Here is a 27,399-nt window from a genome sequence, read left to right as displayed (position 1 = left end):
GCCTTGCTCTTCTATGGAGAGATGTGAGAACAGTCTCTTTGTGCCTCTGAATGTGATCTGTCATTCTTCCCATTGAAACCTGGAACAACAGTAGCTGGCCTGGGGGATAATGAAATGAGCCTGTAGATGAGAAAAATCAACTTACTATACTTAGACGTAGGGTGGCAACATGGAAGGGCAGGCAGGGATATTTGGAGCATGGAATGAGCCCACCTTTGTGTATTTCAGTCTCCTTTGGTTGAACTTTGCAGGCAGGCTAATGAAAGCCTCTTTAATTCTTGGAAGTTAAAAAGATAGAAAGGTTAGATATTGAATAAATGGTCTAATAGTCAGAAATTAACATTAGTCATCTGTTTTCCTCTCCTCCCCCCACCCCCACTGCCCAACTTCCCTTCTGTCGTGTTCAGACATCCTGGCCCCAGGATAGAAGACCCCTGGACCTGGTCCTGATAAAATGGATGCAGTTTTGTATCAGGCTTCATAGGATCATAGGCATTTGTGCAAGTGTCTGCTGTTTCAATCTCAAAGAGATCAGGGAAGGGAGACAGGTTGGGGACTCCTCCTTATTGGATGTATTGCCAATTATAAACTTCATGATAAGAGCTCGGACCTGATTTCTCAGGGAGAGGTGAATTTGGGGATGAGTTCTCCCTCCCAAGGCTGTTATTGACATTTTGGGTCAGGTAATTACTTCCTGCTCAGGGCTGTTTTGTGGCTTGTAGAATATCCAGCAGTATCCCCGTCCTCTACGCACTGGATGCAGTAGTACTCTCACACTGTGACAATCGAGAGTGTCTCCAGAAACAGCCAAATATTTCTTGGGAGACAAAATTATCCCCCACTTGAGAACTGCTATGTTGGGGGTAAAAAATTGTTTCTTACCAGTGCGTTTGTCTTAAGAGAGTGGGGACGTTCTGGCTGCCATTGCCTAAGCAGTTCATCATACAATGAGAAAGAGACAATGAATTATTAATACTAAGTTTTTCAAATTGGTCTTTTCAACCATATGATGAGCCTTTAGATTTGAGATGTCTTGAGCTAAAATATAGCTACCGCTTAAATTCCTTCAGCTTTCAAGATCAGCAACTGATCTTTAGCAAGCTAAATTGCATTGTTTTTAAAATCCTGTCTTCAGTTGTTAAATAATTGCATGTTTAACAGCCTCTGATATGATGATAACTGTCTTCTTGATAAGGCTTTATTTTGTCAGTGTTAATAAATGTCAGTTTACATCCCCCAGCAGCAGCAGCAGCAGCATATTGAATCTTTAGGCCTGGGATGAGCATTTAATGTTGCAAGACAGAGGGAATGATTTGTTTCTGCTTCCCACGGACTGACTGGCATATTGGGTAGCATAAAACCATACCTGAGAACTGATGACTGGCCAGAAACATACAGTCATATATGAATGATTTCTATTTTGCCTCACAGATGGGAAAACAATGAGCAAAAAGTGTTTAGACAGCTTTCAGTCTCTCCAGAACTAGGAAAGAAACTCAGGTATTTAAAAAATTATCTGTTTTTTGCTTTAGAGTTTATTCATATTAGCATATGTCATGAGTCATGGCTGCCTAGCTTTTTGGCCAATAGGATTTCAGTATGCAGTGCATTCATATAAACTCTTGGATTGGCTTAACTGGTTCTGATGTCACAATTTCCCCCATTAGGAAGTCACAGTTTTCTTGAAATCACATTGTGCTAATAACAAATCCTGTTATTCTGTTTCATTATGAGAAAGATAATCTACCAAAAATAAAAATGCTGGAAGGAGCAAGATATCTTTGATCCATGCAGACCTTTTCCAGTCCTGTACTTTAATTATCTCCTACCAACCCTTGAAGCTAACTTCCTAACTTTCTTCCACAACGGATGCTGTTGTGTTTTTCACATTTGTCTGTAAATAGGCAAATGAAGGAATGAGCCTACTTAAAATTACTTCTTCAGCTCACAGTTCTGCTTCATCTCGACTGTGGAGGCTTGGCATCTTTCTACTACTAAGCCTTCCTGACTCAAAAGGAAAAGCCATTTGGACAGCCCACCTGAATATAACATTTCAGGTAGGAAGTCGCCTCATATCAGAATTGGGAGAGAGTGGAGTGTTCGGGAATCATTCTCCTCTGGAAAGGGTGTCTGGTGTGGTGGTACTTCCCGAAGGATGGAATCAGAATGCTTGTAACCCTATGACAAACTTCAGCAGGCCTGGGCAAGCAGACCCTTGGCTGGCCCTCATTGAACGGGGTGGCTGTACCTTCACACGCAAAATCAACGTGGCCGCAGAGAAGGGAGCAAATGGGGTGATCATCTATAACTACCCAGGTACAGGCAACAAGGTATTCCCCATGTCTCACCAGGGAACGGAAAATATAGTTGCTGTGATGATAGGCAACCTGAAAGGCATGGAACTGTTGCACTTGATTCAGAAAGGAGTCTATGTGAAGATCATCATTGAAGTGGGGAGAATGCACATGCCCTGGCTAAGCCATTACGTCATGTCTCTATTCACCTTCCTGACCGCCACCGTGGCATACCTGTTCCTGTACTGTGCCTGGAGACCTCGAGGGCCCAATTTTTCCACCAGGAGGCAAAGGCAGCTGAAGGCAGATGTGAGGAAAGCCATTGGGAAGCTTCAACTGCGAGTGCTCCAAGAAGGGGACAAGGAGCTAGAGCCAGATGAAGACAATTGTGTTGTTTGCTTTGACATTTACAAGCCTCAAGATGTAGTACGTATTTTAACTTGCAAGCATATTTTCCACAAGGCATGCATCGACCCTTGGCTTTTAGCCCATAGGACATGCCCCATGTGCAAGTGTGACATTCTGCAAACTTAAGAAACCCAGGGGATCTCCTGAAGACGTAACTGAGTCTTTCCAGTGATTAAAGTTAAGATGAATTCTCTTTTAGCACTTTATGTAGAGAGAAAATTCAACTGCAACTTCTCTACACAAGTACTAAAGAGGGTGAAATTTGGTTTTAAAAATAAAACTCCGTATCATGTCCAGCTATTTGAACTTGTTTTTCTAATGTTTTGTTATACATTTTTGTCCTTATCTAAGTAAGGGCTTTAGTATACGTTAAGCCTTGATTTTCAAATTACAATGATTGTGATATTGATGCCATGGAGAATTAGTCATAATATTTTAAAGTTTCTTTATACTAATTTTTATACTTTGCTTCCATATGTTTAATTTTTGGTATCTAATAATACTTCTGTTCAGTAAACTTAATTAAAGGCTGAGATCTTGATTTAATTTTTCACAGTTAATTTTATTAATACCCAGGAAATCTGGTTGCCAAATCTACTGACTGGGAAGGAAATGTGTTCTGAATAATTATTTTAGATGCCAGCACTTTTGGTTATATATCTAAAAATATTTTAAATTATTATAAGCCTCATTTAGGGCAGCATTATATATTTTAAAAAATGTATCTTTGTTTGCCAGACCCCTTTAAACCCTAGCATAATGTATCAACTATGGTTGTAGGTTTTCCTTCTAGAATTGACTCTAGGAAATACTAAATGGGACTGAGCGACTTCACTTTCACTTTTCACTTTCATGCATTGGAGAAGGAAATGGCAACCCACTCCAGTGTTCTTGGCTGGGGAATCCCAGGGACGGGGGAGCCTGGTGGGCTGCTGTCTCTGGGGTCGCACAGAGTCGGACACGACTGAAGCGACTTAGCAGCAGCAGCAGCAGCAGCAGCAGTATGTCTTTATTTGGGACATTTTGAAAATATAGACCTAAAGCAGAAGTAAAATTTTATTCAGTTGCTTTTCAAAATTGTATCTCTTACCTTTTTTTTTTTCTTCTGATAGATATCTGTGTAATGATAAGAGGCCTACAGATGTGGGTTTTGTTGCTTTGATGAAAATCTCTGGATAATATGCAAAAGCATTGATGTCCAACTCAAGTGGCACTTTGTGAGTGAACACACTGTGTACCTCACTGTCTGTTTTGAAGAGTGGGTGTGTGGAAATCAGATTAACGGCCTTTGGGATAGACCACTGTGAGCTGAAGGTGTCACATCAGTGTTTTTCTTTTAATGCTACTTTTTGATGGGCCCATAAGAAATCTTTTCTCCTTTGTCTTTCCTATTTCAGGTTGTCATGTTGCTAATTGATATTTTATAAGAATACACTAGGAGAAGGCAATGGCACCCCACTCTAGTACTCTGGCCTGGAAAATCCCATGGATGGAGGAGCCTGGTAGGCTGCAGTCCATGGGGTCGCTAGAGTCAGACACGACTGAGCGACTTCACTTTCACTTTTCACTTTCATGCATTGGAGAAGGAAATGGCAACCCACTCCAGTGTTCTTGCCTGGAGAATCCCAGGGACGGGGGAGCCCGGTGGGCTGCCGTCTATGGGGTCGCACAGAGTTGAACACGACTGAAGTGACTTAGCGGCAGCAGCAGCTTCTGTAGTTCTGGCAAGACGGAACCTGAAGTATCTGTTAGTACCCTATGCATAGAGGTCAGAGACATTTATGTACAAGGTCAAAATTCTTGGCTTTGGCTTCCTAGCTGGTGAATAAGAACCACTGAGCAATTCTCCCAAGAAAGTGTATGGCAGTACCAGTGACTGCCCATGCCTGTTAGTTCACATGTCATTCTTTTGGCTTTGAAGTTATATTGTGCTCTTGGCCTCAGTGTAGCAAAAAAACAGGCAGAACTAACAGTGTATGTGGGGTCTTCCACCAAGGATGTTTGCTGATTTAGGCAAACATTTTGTTAAAAGATTTGATGACCTTTAACAGTCACTGATGTCAGTGGTTAAATTTGAGGACCTCAAAGTTTGTCTTTCTAAAATCTATAGCTACATTTTTGTTCAGAGTAAACTGTGGTAAACCAATATTGCTCTATTTAATCTTTTCCCCTACACTTTTCCTCTTCTTTCCTCAAAATATTGTTAAGCTACTAACAGATGTCAAGGTCTGCAGAGAAATGACATTGGTCTTTTCTGTCTTTAGTGCTGCCAAAAGTGAGGGTAGTGAGGCTGAAGAAATTGAATGGGATACCCTGCTTTTAAAAATTAAAACCAAATGGATCCAACAAACTTCTGAGCAAGGTTTATTAAATAAAGTTCAAAATTTTACATGCTAGATTAAAATTATATATTGTATGGTGAAAACGTGAGTTAAAAACAGTGTTATTCACCACTTCTACTCATATCTGGTCATAGTGCTAATTTTTAATTAACATTCATGGTTAAAACTTGGCGTTTTGTAACAGATATTTACTTCACTGATTGTGAAGGAAAGTGTTAATTGTATGGCTTTTCTTGCATATGTATTCAGGTTTTAAAATTCATGCATTAAATAATTTTTATATTTTTTATTTTAATGTGATACCTGGTATCATAACATGTAACTCAAGGGCTGAATCTGTCTGGTAACATTGAAATTACCCATAGCAACATTCAAGGCATTCAACCAATAAATATACAGCATGCTGTAAGCTCTTACCTAATTGGCTGTGTCGTCTTTTATGTCATAATCATATCACCCAACAGTAAACAGTATCTAGAGTTACAGTAGTGAGACTGGGATTTTTTTTTTCAATCTAAAGTTTTCCTCTTTCTCTCTCTCAAAAAAAAAAAAAAAAAAATCCGAAACTCATAAGACTTCTTTAAGAATTTCTTACAAAAACATGCTGGAAGACAGTGGAACTTGTTTTCACCCAGAAGGTATTTTTCATTTTAATAGTTTACACTGATCATCAACAGATGTGGAAGCCACATCCTTTTGTTGGGTTGGTTCTTCAGTCACTTAAGCAGAGAGAGAGATGCATCTACTCAAGGTTGGCACTCAGAGAAACAATGCTGCCTCTTCCTGGCTCATGAAATTCAGCTTCCTTTGGCTGCTTAGCCAGCACTGTGGCAGAACCAGCGCTGTTTGGACTGCTTACATGAACATATCGTTTCATGTTGGGAATCGCATGTTGTCAGAGTTGGGGGAGACTGGCGTGTTTGGAAGAAGCTCCACTTTGAAGAGAGTGGCAGGAGTCATCGTGCCTCCAGAGGGAAAAACGCAAAATGCCTGCAGCCCCAATACCAGTTTCAGGAAGCTGAAGAACTCGCAGACATGGCTCGCTCTTGTCGAACGGGGAGGCTGTACCTTCACCCAGAAGATCAAGGTGGCGGTGGAGAATGGAGCCAGTGGAGTGATCATCTATAACTTTCCAGGAACTGGCAATCAGGTCTTTCCCATGTCTCATCAGATATTTGAAGACATCGTTGTGGTGATGATTGGTAACTTAAAAGGCATGGAGATTTTGCATTTAATTCAGAAGGGCGTTCATGTGACCGTCACGATTGAGGTGGGAAGAAAACACATCATCTGGATGAATCACTATTTTGTCTCTTTTGTGATTGTCACAACCGCTACGTTAGTGTATTTCATCTTTTATCATATTCGAAGACTGTGGGTAGCAAGGGTTCAGAACCGGAGGTGGCAGCGGTTAACAAATGATCTCAAGAAAGCATTTGGCCAGCTTCAGGTTCGGGTACTGAAAGAGGGGGACGAGGAAGTAAGCGGCAATGGAGATAGCTGCATAGTTTGCTTTGAACTCTATAAGCCTAACGATACAATTCGTGTTCTGACCTGTAAACATTTTTTCCACAAGAATTGCATTGACCCCTGGATCTTAGCCCATGGGACATGCCCCATGTGCAAATGTGATATTCTTAAAGCTTTGGGGATTCAGATGGATGTTGAAGATGGAACAGAGTCTTTGCAAGTTCTAATGTCCAACGAATTGGCTGATATCCTGTCATCTAGTGAAGAGGGCACAAATAATGAACTTCCTCCTTCAGGAAGGTCAGATAAAGTGACACACGTGGAGGAGGAGGAGCCCCTTCCTTCTCAGGATGTCGGCCAGTCTAATTCAGTAGCAGCGGACATCCATCCTCCGCCTTGACAGCATGGCCTTCGAGGAAGTGAATTAAACCTGTTTGTGAAATCAGGTCCTAAATACTGACAAGCAGTTTGTCCAAGGTGTGATTTTCGTGTCTTTTTTGTTGTTGTTACTTTGGTAATTTTCTGCATTTGTCAAGTCTCAGAAAAAAGAAAAAGCCCTAGCAGGGTTTTTTTGTTTTTGTTTTTCCTGTTTCTCACCTTTACTAAATGTAATTTTTTTGTCAGTGTATGTTGCTCCTGTGAGTATTTATGTTTATTTCTGTGTGCACATGAATTTTTTTTTTTTTTACTTTTTGGTCACCCCATGTGGCTTGCAGGATCTTAGTTCCCTGACCAGAGATTGAACTCGGGCCACCACAGTGAAAGTACTAAGTCCTAACCTCTGGACTGCCAGGGAATTCCCAACCAAGGACAAAATTTATTCCTGAATTTTTTTGCATATATATTGGGCTTTATTTTGGTAGGAAAATTGTTAATATATTTACATGTTCCTTATAGTACAGAAACTATCAATGGAATTTGAAAAACATAAATGAGCTTTTATAAGCTAGGGAGAATAAAATTTATCTTTTGATATTTTTAGTACAATATGCTAACTTGAAAGTCTTTGTGCTGTGTTCTCTTCATTCTTGGTGTGAAAATTTTGCTGTATGGAATTGTACTGTTTTGACACATAATTCTGTTCAAGCCATTAGTATATTTTATGTGATCTGTGTATATACGGTGATAGGAACTTTAGAGTTAAAATACCAGCACTCTTTAAGGGAATAGCAGATATTTCAGCACCGAGTATTGCTAATCATAATTGTTACATGTTCATAATGTATAGAAAGACTTAAATAAAGAATTGCTGTGGTTAGTCATAGTGTATTTGTTTCACTTATGCCCTACCCCACTCCCTAGTTAATTTTTTGTCATTAAAACACTGTAACTATGTCATTATTTTGTAGATAAGTACTAGAATGTAGAAGTTATTAATGACTTGCTGGGATTGTTAGTTTTGTTCACTCTGTATTCCCAGGATCCAGCACGACGCCTGACTCAAATATTTGAGTAAATGAATAATTATTTTTTGAATAATGTAATTATTATGTGTTAATCTGAAAAACTGGACTGTTTATCTAAATCACAGAAAATAGTGGAAACTTAATCCTGAAAATTTTCATCCCAAATCACTTGGATGAAACAAAAATTTAATTTTTAGCCCAGGCAGGATTCAGTATCACAATTTAGCATGGATAATTTTACTTAAGAGCCTTGAACTCTCCAAGGCTGACATGGGGATTTGAATTCTTGTACGACCCTAGAGAGAGCTCTATTAAGAGGAATTTTGTGAGTTGTTGTGTGCTATCAATATTGGAATGCACAGCCAGGCAGGAAGGCAGTAGTTGATTCTAACTGCAATGCCAAGGAAGACTGTTTAAAGGAAGAAGTACACTCCTCCAAGACCAGAGAGAACTGAGACACAGAACAAATCTAAGCAGATGGCCAGGTGCTTTCAGTCCCCAGACCCAGGGTTCTCAGGTCATTATCGTTCTGTGTACTCTTGGCAAATTCATGTGGAGTGTGTATTCCATGTTAGACCAAACACTTGGGAAATTTGTTGTTTGCTCTTCACACTGATACTGACAATTGTCTTGTCCATCTTTCCACTACACACATTTTCTCCTTTCTCTCCCATGCCTCCACTTGATTCATTATTGTCCATCTTAGATCTGATTTACCTTCTTGTGTGAGAAATTGGCATGAATATGCTTTTATAATCAAGCATTTATTTGTTAATGTGGACATCAAACATTGAACACAATGTGCCTATGATCTTGATTTGAGATTTTCAACAGATGTTCATTAGAGGATAGTTAGAGTCTGTTTGAAACAGAAGGAAAAGGTCCCATCAGGGAACTCGGGAGCTATGATTGCTTTAGTGCCTACCAGGTGGCAGGAAGCGAGCGGCCTGAGTTCTTTGCCTAGCTGTTTCGTATGTCAGAACAAAACAGCAGTTTTAATCCTTGTCTTTAGAATGCTGTAAACAGATCAATAAACCACTTTTACTCTGGGTTTAATAACCAGAACCTGGAAATAGCACTGCTGTGTCAAATGTCAGGTATTATTCATTGTAATAGTTTTTTATACCTATTCTTTGGGCTACATGTTTTCTCTTATACCTAGTGATGCAAATGTATTTTACCATAATGGCGTGGGACCATAATATGAATTATTTTGCCCCTAATACCAGTGTCATATGAATTTCCCTTGCATTCCTCCTTTGTATATATTTTTGCATTTCTCTGGTAATTGATTCCCCATGCTCACCTCACTAGGTAGGGGTTTGACACTCCTTATAAAAATGACACTTGTTTGTTTATTATGGGGATAACTTGGACTTAATGTTTACTGACATGAAAATGATTCTAAAGCACTTGACCACTGATTGAGTGAAGCTACAGGTAAGTTTACCTATACAGTAAATCATAAGTGTTGCCTCATATTCAAAGGCACAGTATGTTTATAGTATGTATCCCTGTTTCTTGGCTATAGATTTACTCTAGTCATCCTATAGAGAGATGTTGGTCAGCCATAATATTTACAGTAATGTATTTCAAAGGATTTAGTGAGCCAGGATCTGGCATTTCTGATGGTATTTAAGCATAGTATATAAAGTGTTTTCTCCTATCACACAACTCACTGGTTTTTGAAGCAGCTTGCATGAACAAGTGGGAGAAAGGATCAGACTTTGAAGAAGCATTAAAGAGGAAGCCTTCACACATTGATACTGTGAAGTCCATTTAATGGCAGCTTCATGTTCCTGCTCCATCATTTACCGTGAGCACTAGTTTTTGTAGTTTAGAATTTATTTGGTTTTTGTACTTCTTTTTTTTTAATGATTAGTGCTTAGTAATGAAAAATAAGGATTATGGGTTATTATAATTATTAATACAGAAATATGCATACCTAGTTTTCTAAACTAAGAATTTGGGGGGGAGAAGAGGGATTGAGTAATGTACTTTAAGTTAGAGACATAATCTGGTCCCTGGGCACGGGTGTTAGAGTTGTATGTACACTTTACACTCTACAACACTTGCACATTTTATAATACTTCAGTGTATATTTGTTGTTTAGTTGCTCAGTCGTGTCCAACTCTTTGTGATGCGATGGACTGAGGTACACCAGACTTCCCTGTTCTTCACCATCTCCCAGAGCTTGCTCATGCCCATTGAGTCGGTGATGCCATCCAACCCTCTCATCCTCTGTCATCACCTTCTCCTCCCACCTTCAATCTTTCCCAGCATCAGAGTCTTTTCTAATGAGTCCGCTCTTCGAATCAGGAAGCCGAAGTATTGGAGCTTCAGCATCAGTCTTCCAATGAAGATTCAGGACTGATTGTCTTTAGGATTGGCTGGTTTGATCTCCTTAATGTATATATTAAGCTCAAATATCATCATAACCTCACAACCAAAATGTCCCTTTTTTTTTTAATAGCGACACCACAGCTTATAATATCTGTCTTTACGATTATGCTGTCATTTTTGTCAGGCCTCTAAGATGTTTTCTTTGATTTCAGCTGCTGGTAGGAATTTTTCTTCTCATTGTTGACGCCCAGGGTAACTGATTTGGGGACGTTCCTACATTAGTAACATTTATCTCCTAATTCAGCAGCACTGTTGCTGCTTCTTTGGTGGCTCAGATGGTAGAGACTCTGCCTGCAATGCAGGAGACCCAGGTTCTATCCCTGGATTGGGAAGAGCCACTGGAGAAGGCAATGGCTACCCACTCCAGTATTCTTGCCTGAAGAATTCCATAAATAGAGGAGCCTGGCCAGCTACAGTCCATGAGGTCACAGAGTCAGATAAGACAGAGCGACTAACACTTCCACTTTCATTGCTGCCACATAAGTTCTGTCAGTTCTAAAAACTTCCCAACTTAACGGCGACTTCTTCAGCATTCTTTCTCTGAATCCTCTTGACCTTCCTACCATTTGCTCTTTGTTCTCATCCCAAGCAGAGTTGCCCGTAACCATGCTTTCTCATCCCATCTTATCTTCTCCAGCTTCAGCCTAGAACCAGTTGTAAGACATTTCAGTCTTATTCTGTGTACCAAGTGATACCGAATTTCTTGTTTTCCACACTTTTTTTCTATAGTATCATTTGCCTACCCTGATTTGTCTCTGTTGATATCCACCAGATCTTTACTTCTGTTTAAAAATTCTTATATTAATCTCAGCTATTTCTATTCCTCCATAGACCAGTACTTCTTAGCCATGGTTACACATCAGAACCTCCTGGAGAGTTTTTAAAATGCTCAGTACCCTGACTGTACCCAAGACCTCTGGGATAGGGCCTTGGTACTGGGTACCCAGGTGTTTCCAACGTGCAGACAAGTTTGAAAACCACTGCCAAAAATAAGGCTGTTCCAAAAGGCCTTTATGTTAGTTGGGTTCCCAATTTCATCCTCTGATTCCTTCAGATTTACTTATTGTCATTTTCCTGAAAATATGTAGATAAACATCTAAATATCAAGTTATAAAGGATTACATTTCATGGAGAGAAATTGATAAAGATTTCTGGGTGTATGGAGGAGTGGATTTCAACTAGAGAAGCAAGGAACTCTTAAATAAGGAAATAACATTTGAAATGGAACTGCTCAGTGTGGAAGAGGACATTCTCATGGAAGAAACAGTGAACAACAGTGTATTTTAAAGAAGTTTGAATGTCATGTAGAATTTTGGTTACGGAAAATGAAGAACGGGAATTTTGGAGGTGGTTGTAATAACCCAGGAGTTGATAAGGTGAAAATATGAACAAAAACAGCAGGTGAATTGGGTGAGATGAATCAAAGGTGGGTCATGTCCCAGATAATATTCTTTGATTTTATTTGCTGATGGGAATTTTCTACTTCATTTCTTACTGACCAAAGTAGCAGTGATTTCAAAACTTACCTCTACCCGTAATTTTCATCTGCAGTTTAGCAACCTGCAGAGTGAATGCAAAAGAGAAGGGGGTGGTCTAGAAGGAGTTGAGGAGGAGTGAAGAGTTAAGGATGACTCCTTGGTTTCTGACCTGGGCCTATAGGAGGTGATATCATTCACTGAGGTAGAAAATATAGTTAGATGAAGCAAGTTTAGGGTAGAAGGGGAGTTCCAATTTTTAGTATGCACAATTTGAGGAACCCAAAGAACTTACAGGTGCTTTACTACATGACTCAAAGTATAGGTCTGTGCTAATTAAGGTAAAATACAGCAAAAGACATGATATATGCTAAGTGCTTAATTGTAGTAATTTATTAATCAGAATTCATCTGTTTACTTTCACATTAATTGTAATTTACTATTAAATGAAATTTAATGTTACTACTTTGAACCCCTATCTCCATTTGCAAAGTTGTAGTAATAGGCCTTTTTCTCTCAAAAATGTGTGACAGCCTGAGTAAAGTTGATGATTGTCAAAATGATGATGAGGGTGGTAGTGATAACAAGAGCTACAGTACACTTACCATTATATAAGCTTCACAGGTAGAAACCCACTAATCCAAACAGTAACTCTGAGGTAGGTGTTATCAATACCCCCATTCTTTAGATGAGGAAACTGAGGCCCAGCCAGGCTAAGTAACTTGCCCAAAGTTAAACAGTCAGTATGTGGCAGAGCCTGTATTTGAACTCAGTCTGGTTCCACAGCTCCTGATCTTTACCACTACACTACAGGTGGCTTGAAAAGCTAGTTTTTAAGTAATGGGGAACATGTTTAGGTGAGTCTAATGTTGAGGACTTAAAGGATTGGGCCTTAGAAGAAAAATCTTAACTATAGGGCCTGAAAGTGCTAACAGGAGGGGGTTAAAGTAGTAACTCATGAGATGTAATTAGGCAAGAGGCGTGTGGGTAGACGAGGGTGTGGGAAGGGTATATCTGATTGAGTGAAAAAGCAAAATTAAGCTCTAGGAATGGCCACTCCCAATTAGAGGTACTGATGCTGAAAACGAGTCATTCCCTCATGTAAAAACTTTAGTCAGAGGGGTTTTCCATACCTTTCCTTTCCTCTGAAGTTGGAAAGGGACAAAAAAGAAATTTTTATAATTCTCCTAATAACATCAGTTTGTTTTAGAAGTTTGGGCCTTGGAAGCACACTTGCCCTATTGAAAAGAACATCATGCTTTTCCACTCGATGACCTGCACACTCATATCCTTGCCCCAGGGCAGAACATCTCGGAACAGTGGTCCTCAGACCAGCAGCATGAGCTTCACCTGAACTCATATAGTTGTTGGAACTACACAGTCTCAGGCCCCACTGCAGACCTAAACTCTGGGGGACCCAGAATCTATTTTAGCAAGTCTTCTATTTGATTCTGATGGACATTCAAGTTTAAGAACCTCTCCTGTCTCAGAGGGTCAGTTCATTCTCAGAAACGGATGCATCACACAGTTGTAATCAGATAGAAATAATGTAAATGAAAATAATTGTAAATTTTAAAACCTTGCACAAATAAGAGTTGTTAAATTTTCCAAGACACATGTTTAGGTGCATTTCAGGTGCTGCTGCTCTCAGATTTTATGCATAGCTTGTGCATTAATGCTTGCTCCTTTCCTTTTCCAGTTCTGGCTTCTTTACCACCACTCTCACATTGCGAAGAGAGTTGTAAGGAAATGAATAGATAGTAGATAGCAGCTTATTAATTTCACAGTAAAGGTGAGGAAAATGAGAAGCTGAAACAGCTTGGGGAGTCCATGCACTGGACTAGGCAGCCCACATTGGAAAGGATAGTATTTCACACCACCTATTCACTAAATCCTGGACTTCACTGGTGGCTCAGAGGGTAAAAACATCTGCCTACAATGCAGAAGAGCAGGGATCAATCCCTGGGTTGGGAAGATCCCCCTGGAGAAGGAAATGGCAACCCACTCCAGTACCCTTGCCTGGAAAATCCCATGGACAGACGGAGGAGCTCACTTTTCACTTTCTTTCATTCACTAATGGTCTGAAAATAACATATGAAAACAGTGGGATGTACATGGAATTCAGAAAAGAAACATAAATTCTTAGGTTTGGGACCATAAAACCAGCTTCACAAACACTGGAGGGAGAGTCAGTGTCTTCAAAATTGTAGCTGAAAGTAAGTACAAGACGAGTCATTGAGCATCTAAGCAGTTCATCTCAAGGTGCTTGGCCTTTCCTAGTACATTAATGGACCTCCCTGGTGACTCAGACAGTAAAGAATGTCCCTGCAATGCAAGAGACCAGGGTGCAATCTCTGGGTCAGGAAGGGAATGGCTACCCACTCCAGTATTCTTACCTGGAGAATTCCTTGGACAGAGAAGCCTGATGGGGCTACAGTCCATGGGGTTGCAAAGAGTCAGACAGGACTGAATGACTAACACACAACACACTGCGTTAATAGAAGCATTGCTTCTGTAACTAGAATTGCTGTCCATTTGCATTAATATATTTTTCTCATATGGCATATTCATTGGTGAAGCATTTCATGCATGCATTCATTAAATATTGATTTGCCCTGGAAACACAGGGGTGAGTAAACCCAGCGCCCTCAGAGCTTTCTTTCTACTGGAAAGAAATTATAATAAATATAATTTATTGAATAATTGTAAGTGCTGTGTAGGAAAACAAAATAGGATGGAATTGTCAGAGGCAGAGTTGGCAGTTTTAAATAGAGGTTTTGTCAAGAAGATGACTACTTGGGCAGAGGGCTGAAAGGAACAAGGGTCCCATGCTAAAAGAAAGAAAAGTGGAGTGTGTGCCAGGAGAGCCCCTGTCACCTCAGGAGTGTTTAACCTGGAAGGCTGAAGACAGTGTTGCTGCTGCTGCTAAGTCGCTTCAGTCATGTCCGACTCTGTGCAACCCCATAGACAGCAGCCGACCAGGCTCCCCCGTCCCTGGGATTCTCCAGGCAAGAACACTGGAGTGGGTTGCCTGCCGGGGACCAGCCCCGGCTGATCCAGGGTATTCGAAGGAGAGACGGCTAGGCGAGGGTCAGGGAATAACTGCTTAATTACACTTTAATTAAGGATACAAAGAGTAATAGAATAAGGATAGCTCAGTGAGGAAATTCAGTGGAGAAAAGCGGCTGAAATAAGGATAGCTCAGTAGGAAAATTCAGTGGAGAAAAGAAGCTGAGTGGCTTGGTTTACGCGGAAAATCAATATAACCCGTGACACCAGGTTAGCTCTGACCACGGAGGCCGCAGGCGCCCTCTCGAATAGCGGAAGGTGCCCCACCTTAGACACCTTCTCGAGTGGGTCTTAGAAGCCCAGGCAAATAAATGGTCGCAGAGGACATCCACGCTCCAGATGGACGCTCAGCCGGAAGTTAAAGGGAAGAATGACATGGGGAGACCAAGTTTCAGTAAACAAGGCCCGCACTTTATTTTCCAAAGTAGTTTTTATACCTTAAGTTATGCATAGAGGATAATGGGGGAAGGGGTAGAGTCATGCAGCAAGCCAGGCTTTTTTCCTGTAAACTTATCATATGCAAAAGTTCAGGTGATAGACATCATCTTCTGGCCCGGAGGCCTGTTAACATTTTAAGAAACTTATCTTTCTCTAAAGGTGATTATTCCAAAGTCAGGCGCCAGCCTTCTAAAAAGCATTGAACAAAGCTGCATTTTACATTTCTATACACCCATTATATCAATCAATACACTGCCAAGGACACAGTAGGTAAGGAGTATGGAGACTTAGCAGCAAACATTGGCCCAACAAGTGAAAAACCCTTCACCAATACAATTTCTAATCAATCTTTTAACTACTCAAAGGAATCTGTGTTTAGGCAGTTTAGAACATCTCCTGCCTCTCACAGTTGGGAGGCTCTGAACAATCACATGTGGCCGGAAAAACCTATTCAGGCAGGCTAGAGGATTTCCAAAGGAGTTTGTAGGTTAAACACTGTCACATCCAAGAATTATTAACTGGAGCTGTAAGCTAACTCTTTTTTCAGAGAGAGGTAGTGGGAGACAGCCCCCCGTAAAGTCAGAGGTGTAGGTGAAAGCACAAAGCAGAAAGTAGGCAGACTCTGGTTTTGGGGGTAGATGCTCGAGAATTTCCAGGGGGACTCCTGAGGCTCGATCCCGCCTTTGCGTATGCCGAGCCTCCTTCCTCATGACCTTTGTCATGGGTGGAGTGCCTCACGCTGGCTCTCGGCAGTGATAGAATTCCAGTTGAGCTATTACAGATCCTCACTCAATATGCAATATGCCGGCTCCCAGCATCTCCCCCTTTTTTATTTCTTAAAACAGCCAGATGCAGCTCAGTCGCGAGCTTCTGAATGTTCTGCCGAAGAATCCTGACAATACAAGGAAGAATGAATATGAGAAGCAAAATTAAAGCACCAGCAGCGATGTATCCAAGGATATTAGACAGAATGTTTTTTCCTGAAATAAAAGTTAGAGAAGGTGTGAAAAAAGTCATTAGCTGCGGTAAAATCCAGTCAAGAGTGTTTCAGGGTCTGTATTTGATTATGAAGTTTCCCTAAGTCCAGGCCAATGTCAGAGCTGTTCCAAACACCTGAGATATGATTTTTGATTTTTTCCCATTTATAATCTGTCTCGTTTACCTTTAAAGATGTCACGCATATCCACCGGTAATCAGCGTGGCAAGACAGAGCCATTTTCACTTTTAAAGCCTGTAAATCAGTCCCAATATGCATTATTGCCTCTTCTAAGGCGTCTACTCTCATCTCTAATTTCTTATCTATAGCTTCCTGTGTTGTTAGAGTTAAAGAAACATTTTTAGACATGGTATCAACATATTGGGCAGTATGTACTTGTTGAGTCAATGATATTGCTGCCACAGTAACAGAAGTAATTGCGGTTATTAAAGCTGATATTCCTAAAATAAGTAAGCCCACAAATCGTCGCAATCGCATTAAATCCTGAAGTTGTTGTAACACGGCAAGACTATAGTTATATCAATAAGTGGTTACATTATAAGATAAGGTGGGCGTTGTAACACTTACAAAGGAGCAAACATTATATTGAGGGTTTAAACAAGATGAAAGCATACATTATTCACAGGTCACTACATTGGGTCCACCAGTTTAAAGTCACATGTACATTAAGTTTTCCAGAATCATTGGTAAAGAGAAAAACATAAGGAGAGGGTAGACAAGCCAAATCAGAATAAGTAGAATTATTTTCTGGTTGGAGTTCGCGCTGCAGCAGCCCCGTCCGTCCCGCCGGGATCTCGATGTTTATCTTGCCTCCCCTTCTGGCGGGCTCCTCTTTTGTGATCGAAGCAATGGGTGAACTGGATGTCTGGGGGTCTGCAACATGGTGAATCAGCCTGTCTAAATTGGAGAATCTGCATCCTGTGGAAAAATATAAGCACATCCTCGACCGATAGTTAATAATGGGTCAGGACCCTTCCATTGTCCTGAGAGGGCCTTCCATTTGACTAATGGTTTTGCATTTAATTGCTCCAGGCACCAATGACGAAGCATTGCAATAGTTCTGGCTGAAATCAGTATTTAAAATATTTATTACGAAAAGAGCATGTTGCAAGATTTGATGGGGAGAACTATACTTAAACTCCCCTTCTTTTAGTTTTTGAATTTGGATTTTTAATGTTTGATGTGTTTTTTCAACAATGGCTTGTCCCTGTGGATAATAAGGGATGCCTGTATTATGTTTAATTTGAAACTTTATACAAAATTTCTGAAAAGACTTAGAAGTGTAAGCAGGAGCATTGTCAGTTTTCAGAGCTTTTGGCAGGCCCAAATATGAAAAACAAGTAAAGAGATGTTGTATCACATCTTTACCTGCCTCTCTGGTACGAGCAGTTGCAATAATAACGTGAGAAAAGGTATCTACAGTTACATGAACAAAGGACAGTTTTCCAAATGAAGAAACATGAGTTACATCTGTCTGCCAGAGTACGTTAGGTTTGAGACCATGAGGATTAACTTCCATAGGTAGACTATTATAAACAGTGGGGCAGTGTAAGCAAGAACGCACAATCTCTCGAGCAGTCTCTCTGGGAATTTGGAATTGATGTCTTAAAGCAGTAGCGTATTGATGATGAAGTGAGTGAGAGGCTCTGGCCTCCTCAATCACAGTAGCCACTGTATTTCTGGTTAACAAGTCAGCCAAATCATTAAAGGCATTTAAAGGGCCAGGCAATCTGGAATGAGCCCGAATGTGTCCAATGAAAAATATTTTTTTTTCCAAATTTGTTGCTGTAACTTAGTTAACAAATGAAATATGGTAGTTTTATTTTCAGGCAAAACCGCAGTTTCAATGTGTGGAATCAGCCTGACCACATACTGAGAATCAGAGTAAAGATTAAATTCCTCATCTGTAAACATAGCAAAAGCCTCTATGACTGCTGTTAGTTCAGCTCTTTGAGCTGAAGTTTCCTGTGTTTCTAAAACCTTTTGGTGATTTTTAGTAACTATGGAGGCTTTACCATTTGCTGACCTGTCAGTAAAGGCTATCTGAGCATTTGGAATAGGAGACTGTTTACATCTGACAGGAAAAATAACTGGATGTCTGGATATAAAATTCAGCAAAACATGTGAAGGAAAATGATGCAAAAATTTTGACCAAAATAGTTTCTTATAGTAATCTGCCAATTTTCAAACATTAGAAGCACATCAAGTTGTTTTTTATTATATGGAATTACAATTTCTGATGGCTCTTTACCAAATAATTCAATGTTCCGTTTTCTTTTAATATCAAAGTAGCTATTAATCCTAGATAAGAAGCCACTACTTTTTTAGTTTGAGCGGGAAGATGGACCCACTCTAGGGAGCCGTTTTGCCATAAAACCAATTTTTTGCCTGGCTTCCCCAATTACACCTATGGGGGTTTTATGGCAAAGGAATTGTCAAGCAGTTGTCAATTTAATTTTTTAATTTTTAAAATTTACATTTTAACAACATGAATTTAAAGATATGTTAATTTAGGTCTAATGTTTAGTTTAGGTCTTTGTATAAATTTAAAAAATAAATGTATAACCTCCTTATCTCATTTTAGTATACAGATATACCTAAATGTAAAATGTATTTATATAGTTTATACTTGTTACCATATAATATATATAAATCGATATACTTGAATTAATCTTTATAATATATTAATATATATATTACAGCAATACAATACATACACAGCTAATACCAACCAACACAAACCAATGTACTGCAATAATACATGTCACACATATATAATTATACGGTATATAGAACATATATCATCACAGCACATCAATCTATACCAATTAATATCAGCCACTCACACATTATATTACTGCAATACATATTTAATTATACAGTATATATATAATATGCATATATGGCATACATATTTATATACAAATTAATCAAGTATAGATCTATAAATAGAATTAGGTATACCTTTATTATATTTTATTTATACCCATACCTAACTAGGCAAACTGTAATTATGTAAATATATTTATATTATGTATTTATAACAACATATAAAGTATTGTTAATTGTACCGCCTGTTGACAACTAAGAAATTGAGAAAACCCTTCTCTGAGTATCTCCTATTTGAGACAGCACGTCCCTCCCCCATAGGGTAAAGGGGAGCATAGGAACTACATAGGGTTGGAAAGTTTCACAGGTATCCTCAAACTTCCAATCTAACATTTTTGAACTTTTAACTACTGTGGGGGCTTGAGGGCAAATGAAACAAAATTTGACTCTTGAAATCTATCAGGGCAACTTGCCAATCATCACTATTTTGTAAAAGACTTGCAGTTGATCCTTATTGAGTGAAATTATTATATTTGTTACTTTTTTTCTAAAAAGTTTTACACTTCTTTTTTCTTCCTTTTATAATTAATTGTGTCACCAGGCTGGGAAAAGATAAAACTATTTTTCTTGGGGTCACTGATAGATGGAACCAATGGGCCTTTTTGTCACAAGCGCCTTGTAGGTGTATGTTTTGTGGCAAGAATAGTTTAATCTCATCTTTTGGTAATATTAATCCTAATTAACTGATCATTTAAAGTCTCATCTACTTTAACAAGAGCTGACTGTCTCATTTAGTCAACTTTCTCTTAGAACTGGAATTAGGATTGCTTTTTAAGTAATCAAAGGCTTTAAATCTGCAGTAGTCAGTTTTAAATGTGGGTGTATCTAATTACTGTCTCCTAATAATTTTTGGAAATCATTTAAAGTTAGTAAACAATCTTTAAATGGGCATTATCAATTTTTAAAACTTTTGGCACCTAAATATGAGAAGCAAGTAAAGAGGTGTTGTACAATATCTTTATAAGCTTCTCCAGTTATCGTTTTGTAAACTAAATCTGGTCTATAGCTTTTTAGATGACAAGTAACCATCTAATCTTTGTTTGAATACTTCCAGCAACGGGGAACTCACTACTCTTCAAGGTTTTAAACGCTCTCTCACCTTTTTCTCTATAGCATTCCCACTCTGCTTTTTCTAATCCCACCAACTCATTTTCAGTAGTATGTGTTGGCCAGGAGCTGGGTCAGTCTTTCCCAGAAATGTTAAGAGACGTCTGTTCCTGTGTCTAATAGCCCTGAGATTTTACTTTTTTGAATTAAAAGATCTTTTAAAGGCCTTGGAGCTGTAATTTTCTGCACCCAAAAAGCTAGATCACTAAATCCAAATATTCTGTGGCTCTTAGCTTGAGAAGTCAAGTTTTTTCCTGTCTGATAAGGTAAAAGCAAAAACTGTGTTATTCTTTGACCTTTATTAATTTGCAGTTTTGGTAGGCTGTGAGATCAAAACTAATTTCTCCAATATAATCAGAATCTACTACACCATGTACCACCGAATTTTTTTTTTTTTTTTTTTTTTTTTTTTTAAGAAAGCGAGCTTCGCCCTAGCACAAGTCCTACAATGCCCTCAGGCAGGGGGCCAGCCACTCCCATTGGAATTGGAGTAACCAGCTAGTCAAGGGTTAATATTGTTGTTAAATCCCCTTACGGTTTTTCTCTTAGCCTGGGTGAGACCCCCCTGAGGGGGTTTTCTCCAAGGAGCACGCTCTGCATATCGTGCAGGCAGTCTGTTTTAAAAGCTCCACTGTTTAAAAAACTTTTTTTTTTTTTTTTTTTTTTCAGGCTTAGGTAACACTTTGAGAGGCTTTGGGGGCAAAGTGGGGAACTCTTGAGCCCTGAAAGGCGCAAACGGAGGCGGCGGCGATGGCCTTAAATCAGAAAGTGGTGGATAAGTTTTTTGTTTTTTAAAGGTTTGTGCAGAGCGGGAGGGAGCTCGCCAGGGCACCTGGTCACAGCGTCTCTTACTGTCTTTCTCTCTCTCTTCCTGCCTTTCTCACTTTTTTTTCACCCTTCTTTTTTCGCTACCCTTCTTTCCTTCGTTTCTTTCTCTTTATCCTCTTCTCTTCCTTAATTTTTTTTTTCTTTTTATCTTTTTCTGTTATCTCTTTTTTTTTAACTTCTTTTCTCTATCTTGATGCGTTCCCTGATTCCTTCCTTCTCCGTTCCTCTTTTTCAGTCTTTAGCTCTTTCTCTATCTTTACATCTTTCTCTACTTTTTTTCCTTTTTTACTTTTTTTTTTTGTTTTGTTTTTATTTTTGCTTGGGTGAGGCCCCCCCCCCAGGGGTTTTTCTGCAATGAGCAGGCTCTGTATATTGTGTATTCTTTAAAAGCTCCTTTGTTTAAAAGAATTTTTTTTTTTTTTTTAAATCTTTTTTAGCCTTAGGCAATGCTCTGGGAGGCTTGGATGTAAACTGGGGAATTCCTAGGCCCTGGGAGGTGCAAGCGGAGGTGGGGTAGCTGCCTTAAATCAGAAATTGTTGGATAAATTTTTAAAGGTTTGTGTAGAGGGGGAGGGGGCTCGCCAGGGCGCCCGGCCGCAGCGTCCTGTAAGCCCTCTCCTTTGTCGGGAGGTAGAGCACAGTCTCCCTCCTTTTTTTTTTTTGTCAATGGCAGAAAATATGATCTGCGCAGAAGGTGGAGACCCACTACCATCCACCGCTATAGCCTCTCCCATAGGCTATCCCACAGCCTCATGACGCCTGCCGGGGACCAGCCCCGGCTGATCCAGGGTATTCGAAGGAGAGACGGCTAGGCGAGGGTCCAGAACATTTTTAATCATATTTATAGCATAAGTTTTTAGTTGTTTTTTACCTTCACCCAAGTATCTAAATTAACAGTAGCCTCTTTATCAGTTTGAAGATTACTTGTATAAAGAGTTGCCATTGTTAGTTTCAGTGTTACCCATGTCAGAAAATTAAGTATAATAGAAGATAAAGCTTTTAGCTTTTAAAAGATCAGGCTTTTCTTTGGCCTTTTAACTTCAGAAACCGTTTTCTCTAAGTCTTCAACACTTTCAACACTTCCCACTCCTCAGCCCTGTCTATCCTACAGGGGGGTCCGCGGCACCCTTGAGTGGGGTCCTAGCCGTCCCGAACATTGGAAGGACAATAGGGGCTGATGACCCAGATTGTCCCGGGGGGGAAACAGAAGGCTGATGACCCAAACTGTTTCGAGGGGGGAGCAGTAGAGCTGATGACCCAAACTGCTCCGTGGGGGAACAAGAGAGCTGATGACCCAGTTGTTCCGAGAACGGGGGAGCAAAAAGGGCTGATGACCCTAATTGCAGGGAGCTTACCTTCGAAGTCCCTGTTCGGGCGCCACCTGCCGGGGACCAGCCCCGGCTGATCCAGGGTATTCGAAGGAGAGACGGCTAGGCGAGGGTCAGGGAATAACTGCTTAATTACACTTTAATTAAGGATACAAAGAGTAATAGAATAAGGATAGCTCAGTGAGGAAATTCAGTGGAGAAAAGCGGCTGAAATAAGGATAGCTCAGTAGGAAAATTCAGTGGAGAAAAGAAGCTGAGTGGCTTGGTTTACGCGGAAAATCAATATAACCCGTGACACCAGGTTAGCTCTGACCACGGAGGCCGCAGGCGCCCTCTCGAATAGCGGAAGGTGCCCCACCTTAGACACCTTCTCGAGTGGGTCTTAGAAGCCCAGGCAAATAAATGGTCGCAGAGGACATCCACGCTCCAGATGGACGCTCAGCCGGAAGTTAAAGGGAAGAATGACATGGGGAGACCAAGTTTCAGTAAACAAGGCCCGCACTTTATTTTCCAAAGTAGTTTTTATACCTTAAGTTATGCATAGAGGATAATGGGGGAAGGGGTAGAGTCATGCAGCAAGCCAGGCTTTTTTCCTGTAAACTTATCATATGCAAAAGTTCAGGTGATAGACATCATCTTCTGGCCCGGAGGCCTGTTAACATTTTAAGAAACTTATCTTTCTCTAAAGGTGATTATTCCAAAGTCAGGCGCCAGCCTTCTAAAAAGCATTGAACAAAGCTGCATTTTACATTTCTATACACCCATTATATCAATCAATACACTGCCAAGGACACAGTAGGTAAGGAGTATGGAGACTTAGCAGCAAACATTGGCCCAACAAGTGAAAAACCCTTCACCAATACAATTTCTAATCAATCTTTTAACTACTCAAAGGAATCTGTGTTTAGGCAGTTTAGAACATCTCCTGCCTCTCACAGTTGGGAGGCTCTGAACAATCACATGTGGCCGGAAAAACCTATTCAGGCAGGCTAGAGGATTTCCAAAGGAGTTTGTAGGTTAAACACTGTCACATCCAAGAATTATTAACTGGAGCTGTAAGCTAACTCTTTTTTCAGAGAGAGGTAGTGGGAGACAGCCCCCCGTAAAGTCAGAGGTGTAGGTGAAAGCACAAAGCAGAAAGTAGGCAGACTCTGGTTTTGGGGGTAGATGCTCGAGAATTTCCAGGGGGACTCCTGAGGCTCGATCCCGCCTTTGCGTATGCCGAGCCTCCTTCCTCATGACCTTTGTCATGGGTGGAGTGCCTCACGCTGGCTCTCGGCAGTGATAGAATTCCAGTTGAGCTATTACAGATCCTCACTCAATATGCAATATGCCGGCTCCCAGCAGTTGCCATTTCCTTCTCCAATGCATGAAAGTGAAAAGTGAAAGGGAAGTCGCTCAGTCATGTCCAACTCTTAGCGACCCCATGGACTGCAGCCTACCAGGCTCCTCCATCCATGGGATTTTCCAGGCCAGAGTACTGGAGTGGGGTGCCATTGCCTTCTCCAGAAGACAGCATTAGCTGCTGTTAAAACCTGAAGAATGGCCTTGGGGAGAATTTAGATAGCCTCTACTATCACAGAGGTAAGAAGTAGGTGAGAAAGTGACAGCTACCTGTGGAAACAAAGGACTTTCCGGTAGTTGGTCCTGTCCATAGACAGGTTGAGCTTCCCAGGTGGCACTAGTAAAGAACCTGCCTGCCAATGCAGGAGACAAGAGACCTGGGTTTGATACCTGGGTCGGGAAGATCCCCTGGAGGAGGAAATGGCAACCCACGCCAGTATTCTTGCCTGGAGAATTCCATGGACAGAGGAGCCTGGCGAGCTGAAGACCATGGGGTCTCACAGAGTGACACAGCTGAATTGGCTTAGCAAGCATGCACACACAGGTTATTGTCCCCCCATGAACTGGGGGTTTCTCTTCCCTTAAGGAGTTTGGTGGTTTGGATGTCGTTTTAATGATGGTGGCCACGGTCGTGAGAGAATTCAAGCTCTGAAAGGGTGATTGGATTTATACCTTTGAAGTCTTGCGCAATCCTGAAAATGACATTCTGAGATTAAAAAATATCATTATTCCACCCATAGTTGCCATCTGGTGGAAAAACAAATAATTACACAGTACAAACTGCAGAACTCATCCAACACGTTTTTATTTAGAGTCGTTACTTGCCAGGGAGATGTGGTTCTAAAGGTGTGGGGTTCATTTTTCTTTGACTTAAAGAATGTTTGCCTTTTTTTTTTTAATTTTATTTTATTTTTAAACTTTACATAACTGTATTAGTTTTGCCAAATATCAAAATGAATCCGCCACAGGTATACATGTGTTCCCCATCCTGAACCCTCCTCCCTCCTCCCTCCCCATTCCATTCCTCTGGGTAGTCCCAGTGCACCAGCCCCAAGCATCCAGTATCGTGCATCAAACCTGGACTGGCAACTCGTTTCAATGTTGCTTTTAAGATTGATTTACTTTCCAGAAATTCTTTCTTAGTTTTGGAACTTCGTCTGCGTGTAGGCTCTTGGCTCATCAAGAGTAAATGACTTGCAGTCCTCAAGATTCATGTTTTCTTAGCTGCCGTTTGAAAGGGCAGTAGCTTATTTTCCAGTGCACTGATAGTCTTGTGGAAAATATAATTTGATTCTTAGAAATATCTTCTCCCAATTTCTGTGTCAACATCTTCTCAGAAAACTTTCTTGATGATGTATCTGCAGCAAAGGACTCATATTATTTTCAATCCATTGTGGATTATTTTGTTAAAACACAAGATCGTGTATTTCACTAACTCTGAAATATATAATGAAAATAATTTAAGTCAGTGGAGAAGACAGATAGTTACATGAAAGAAAAACTGATTCTTGTTGAAGTTTGACAGAAAACAGCAAAATTCTGTAAAGCAATTATCCTTCAATAAAAAATAAATTAATTTAAAAAATGTTATTTGTGAAAACAGGGCAGGAAGTAAATTTCAGAACAAAAGAGAATGTTTGCTGTTTATTTTAACTTACGGTTTCTTCACATTTGGTAATGGGATTGGTTAAATCAGTGATTTTCAAACCGCTACAGACTTTCTTCTGTTTTCCATATGTTTGCACATTTTTGTAACATGATGTTGGTATAAAATAGGGTACAGGAATGAAAGGGCAATGTCTCATCACTGCAAGTTTCTAAAGACATGTTCTCTACTTCTTAAGGGACAGGTAATGATTCGGGTGCTTGCATTGGTCCACAGATTCACAGTTTGCATAACTGATTAAGAGCACATTTTACTGTATTATTTCATGTAATACTCAAAAAACTGTGTGAGAAAAAGTGATATTTATTCCTATTCCTCCAGCGAGGAAACTGACACAGTACAGCTCAGTCTCTCAGCTTGGGTCACACTTTGGACACTCAGGTCTGATTTCCTTTTGGGTTTTGGTACATTCTTTCATGGCCAAGAGCAGTGCAGCAGACATGAGGATGAGATAAGAAGCACTACACAAAGTTGGAATATTGTAAACCTGGAAACCACATTTTCTTCCATACAATGGAAAGAAATGATTTTAAGGATTTACTGAATATTAGATACTAAGACTGTAAAGTAATACACATTTTAAAAATTTATTTTCTATATCATTATAATACAGGGAAAAAAAAATCTCCAAACAAGCAAACCTCTCCATAATATAGGCAGAATAAAGCACCTCAACCTGTGAACTTGCTGCTGCTGTTGAGTCACTCAGTCATGTCCAACCCTTTGTGACCCCATGGACTGCAGCACTCCAGGCTTCCCTGTCTTTCACTATCTCCTGGAGTTTGCTCAGACTCATGTCCGTTGAGTAGGTGATGCCATCTAACCATCTCTTCTTCTGTCATCCCCTTCTCCTCCTGCCTTCAATCTTTCCCAACATCAGGGTCTTTTCCAATGAGTCAGTTCTTTGCATTAGGTGCCCAAAGCATTGGAGCTTCAGCTTCAGAATTAGTCCTTCCAATGAATATTCAGGACTGGTTTCTTTTAGGATTGAATGATTGGATCTCCTTGTTGTCCAAGGGACTCTCAAGAGTTTTCTCTAGCACTACAATTCGAAAGTGTCAGTCTTCAGTGCTCAACCTTCTTTAAGGAGCTTTCAAAGTTTTCTTTAATTTTCTATAATACTGTGAAACGTTGAATGAAACGGGAAGAGTGAGGGAATGGGTTGGAAAGTGGGAGGGTGATGCCTTTCTTTCACTGTATATATGCATATAGGAGTTGACCTTTTTGCCCTTAAGACTTTCAGTCTGTACAGATCAGAAGCCCAGCTAGTAGTCAGTCATCATGCTTCTCTGTTTTTATTTGTGCTTGGATTGAGTGACTTGGTAGACTTCATTTCCTGCTCTATAGTTACAGGGTTAAGGAGATTTTCTTCATCAGCTTAGGGAGATTTAAACTAATCATTGAGCTGGAAAATACCTATAAAGGAATACTAAAGGATCTGCTATTAGCTCATATTAGAAGAAAAAAGCTTTATAAAAATTTGTAATATTGATGACAGGAATAGCATGCATATTTTTCCCCCCAAAAAAGAGTTTTTTTATACTTTTCAAATCACATTTAAGTTCATCTGAATGCAAAGTCATCTCAATTCCTACTGCAGACAAAGTGAGAAGCCTTTGGTAGTTTAAGGGGTTTAGATCTGCTTTAAGGGCTTTAAGAGTTGATATAAGGAATTTAGGTAAGTTATAAGGCAGGATCTTTTGAGAGCATCTGCTTCCCAGTTTATAAAGGTCTAGACATATCACTTACACTTATTTATATATAGATATATATATATATAGGTATTTTTTTAAGTTTGCTGTCAGTTTTTTTTTTTTTAATTTTATTTTATTTTTAAACTTTACATAATTGTATTAGTTTTGCCAAATATCAAAATGAATCCGCCACAGGTATACATGTGTTCCCCATCCTGAACCCTCCTCCCTCCTGTCAGTT

General features: G+C 39.9%; 2 protein-coding genes across 21 annotated transcripts in view; both read left to right on the top strand.

The window, feature by feature from the left end:
• CADPS2 (calcium dependent secretion activator 2) overlaps positions 1–27,399 on the top strand; it is a 591,939-nt gene that overhangs the window by 180,157 nt on the left and 384,383 nt on the right. The window contains exon 3 of one of the 20 annotated variants that reach the window (XM_045166452.1): positions 1,905–3,545. The exons of the other annotated variants lie outside the window; for them this stretch is intronic. Coding sequence (XP_045022387.1) covers positions 1,905–2,828 — 924 coding nt within the window. The 3' untranslated portion in view covers positions 2,829–3,545. Of the gene's footprint in view, positions 1–1,904; positions 3,546–27,399 lie in introns of those variants that run through there. 20 annotated transcript variants of the gene reach the window in all.
• RNF133 (ring finger protein 133) lies at positions 4,294–7,772 on the top strand. The gene has a single exon (XM_025291445.3). The coding sequence runs from the start codon at positions 5,781–5,783 to the stop codon at positions 6,912–6,914; it is 1,134 nt and encodes a 377-aa protein (XP_025147230.1). The 5' UTR covers positions 4,294–5,780; the 3' UTR covers positions 6,915–7,772.

Source organism: Bubalus bubalis, chromosome 8, assembly GCF_019923935.1.
Source record: "Bubalus bubalis isolate 160015118507 breed Murrah chromosome 8, NDDB_SH_1, whole genome shotgun sequence".
Lineage (NCBI taxonomy): Eukaryota > Metazoa > Chordata > Mammalia > Artiodactyla > Bovidae > Bubalus > Bubalus bubalis.
Note: the sequence above shows the minus strand (reverse complement) of the source record. Positions and strands in the feature narration are given on the sequence as shown.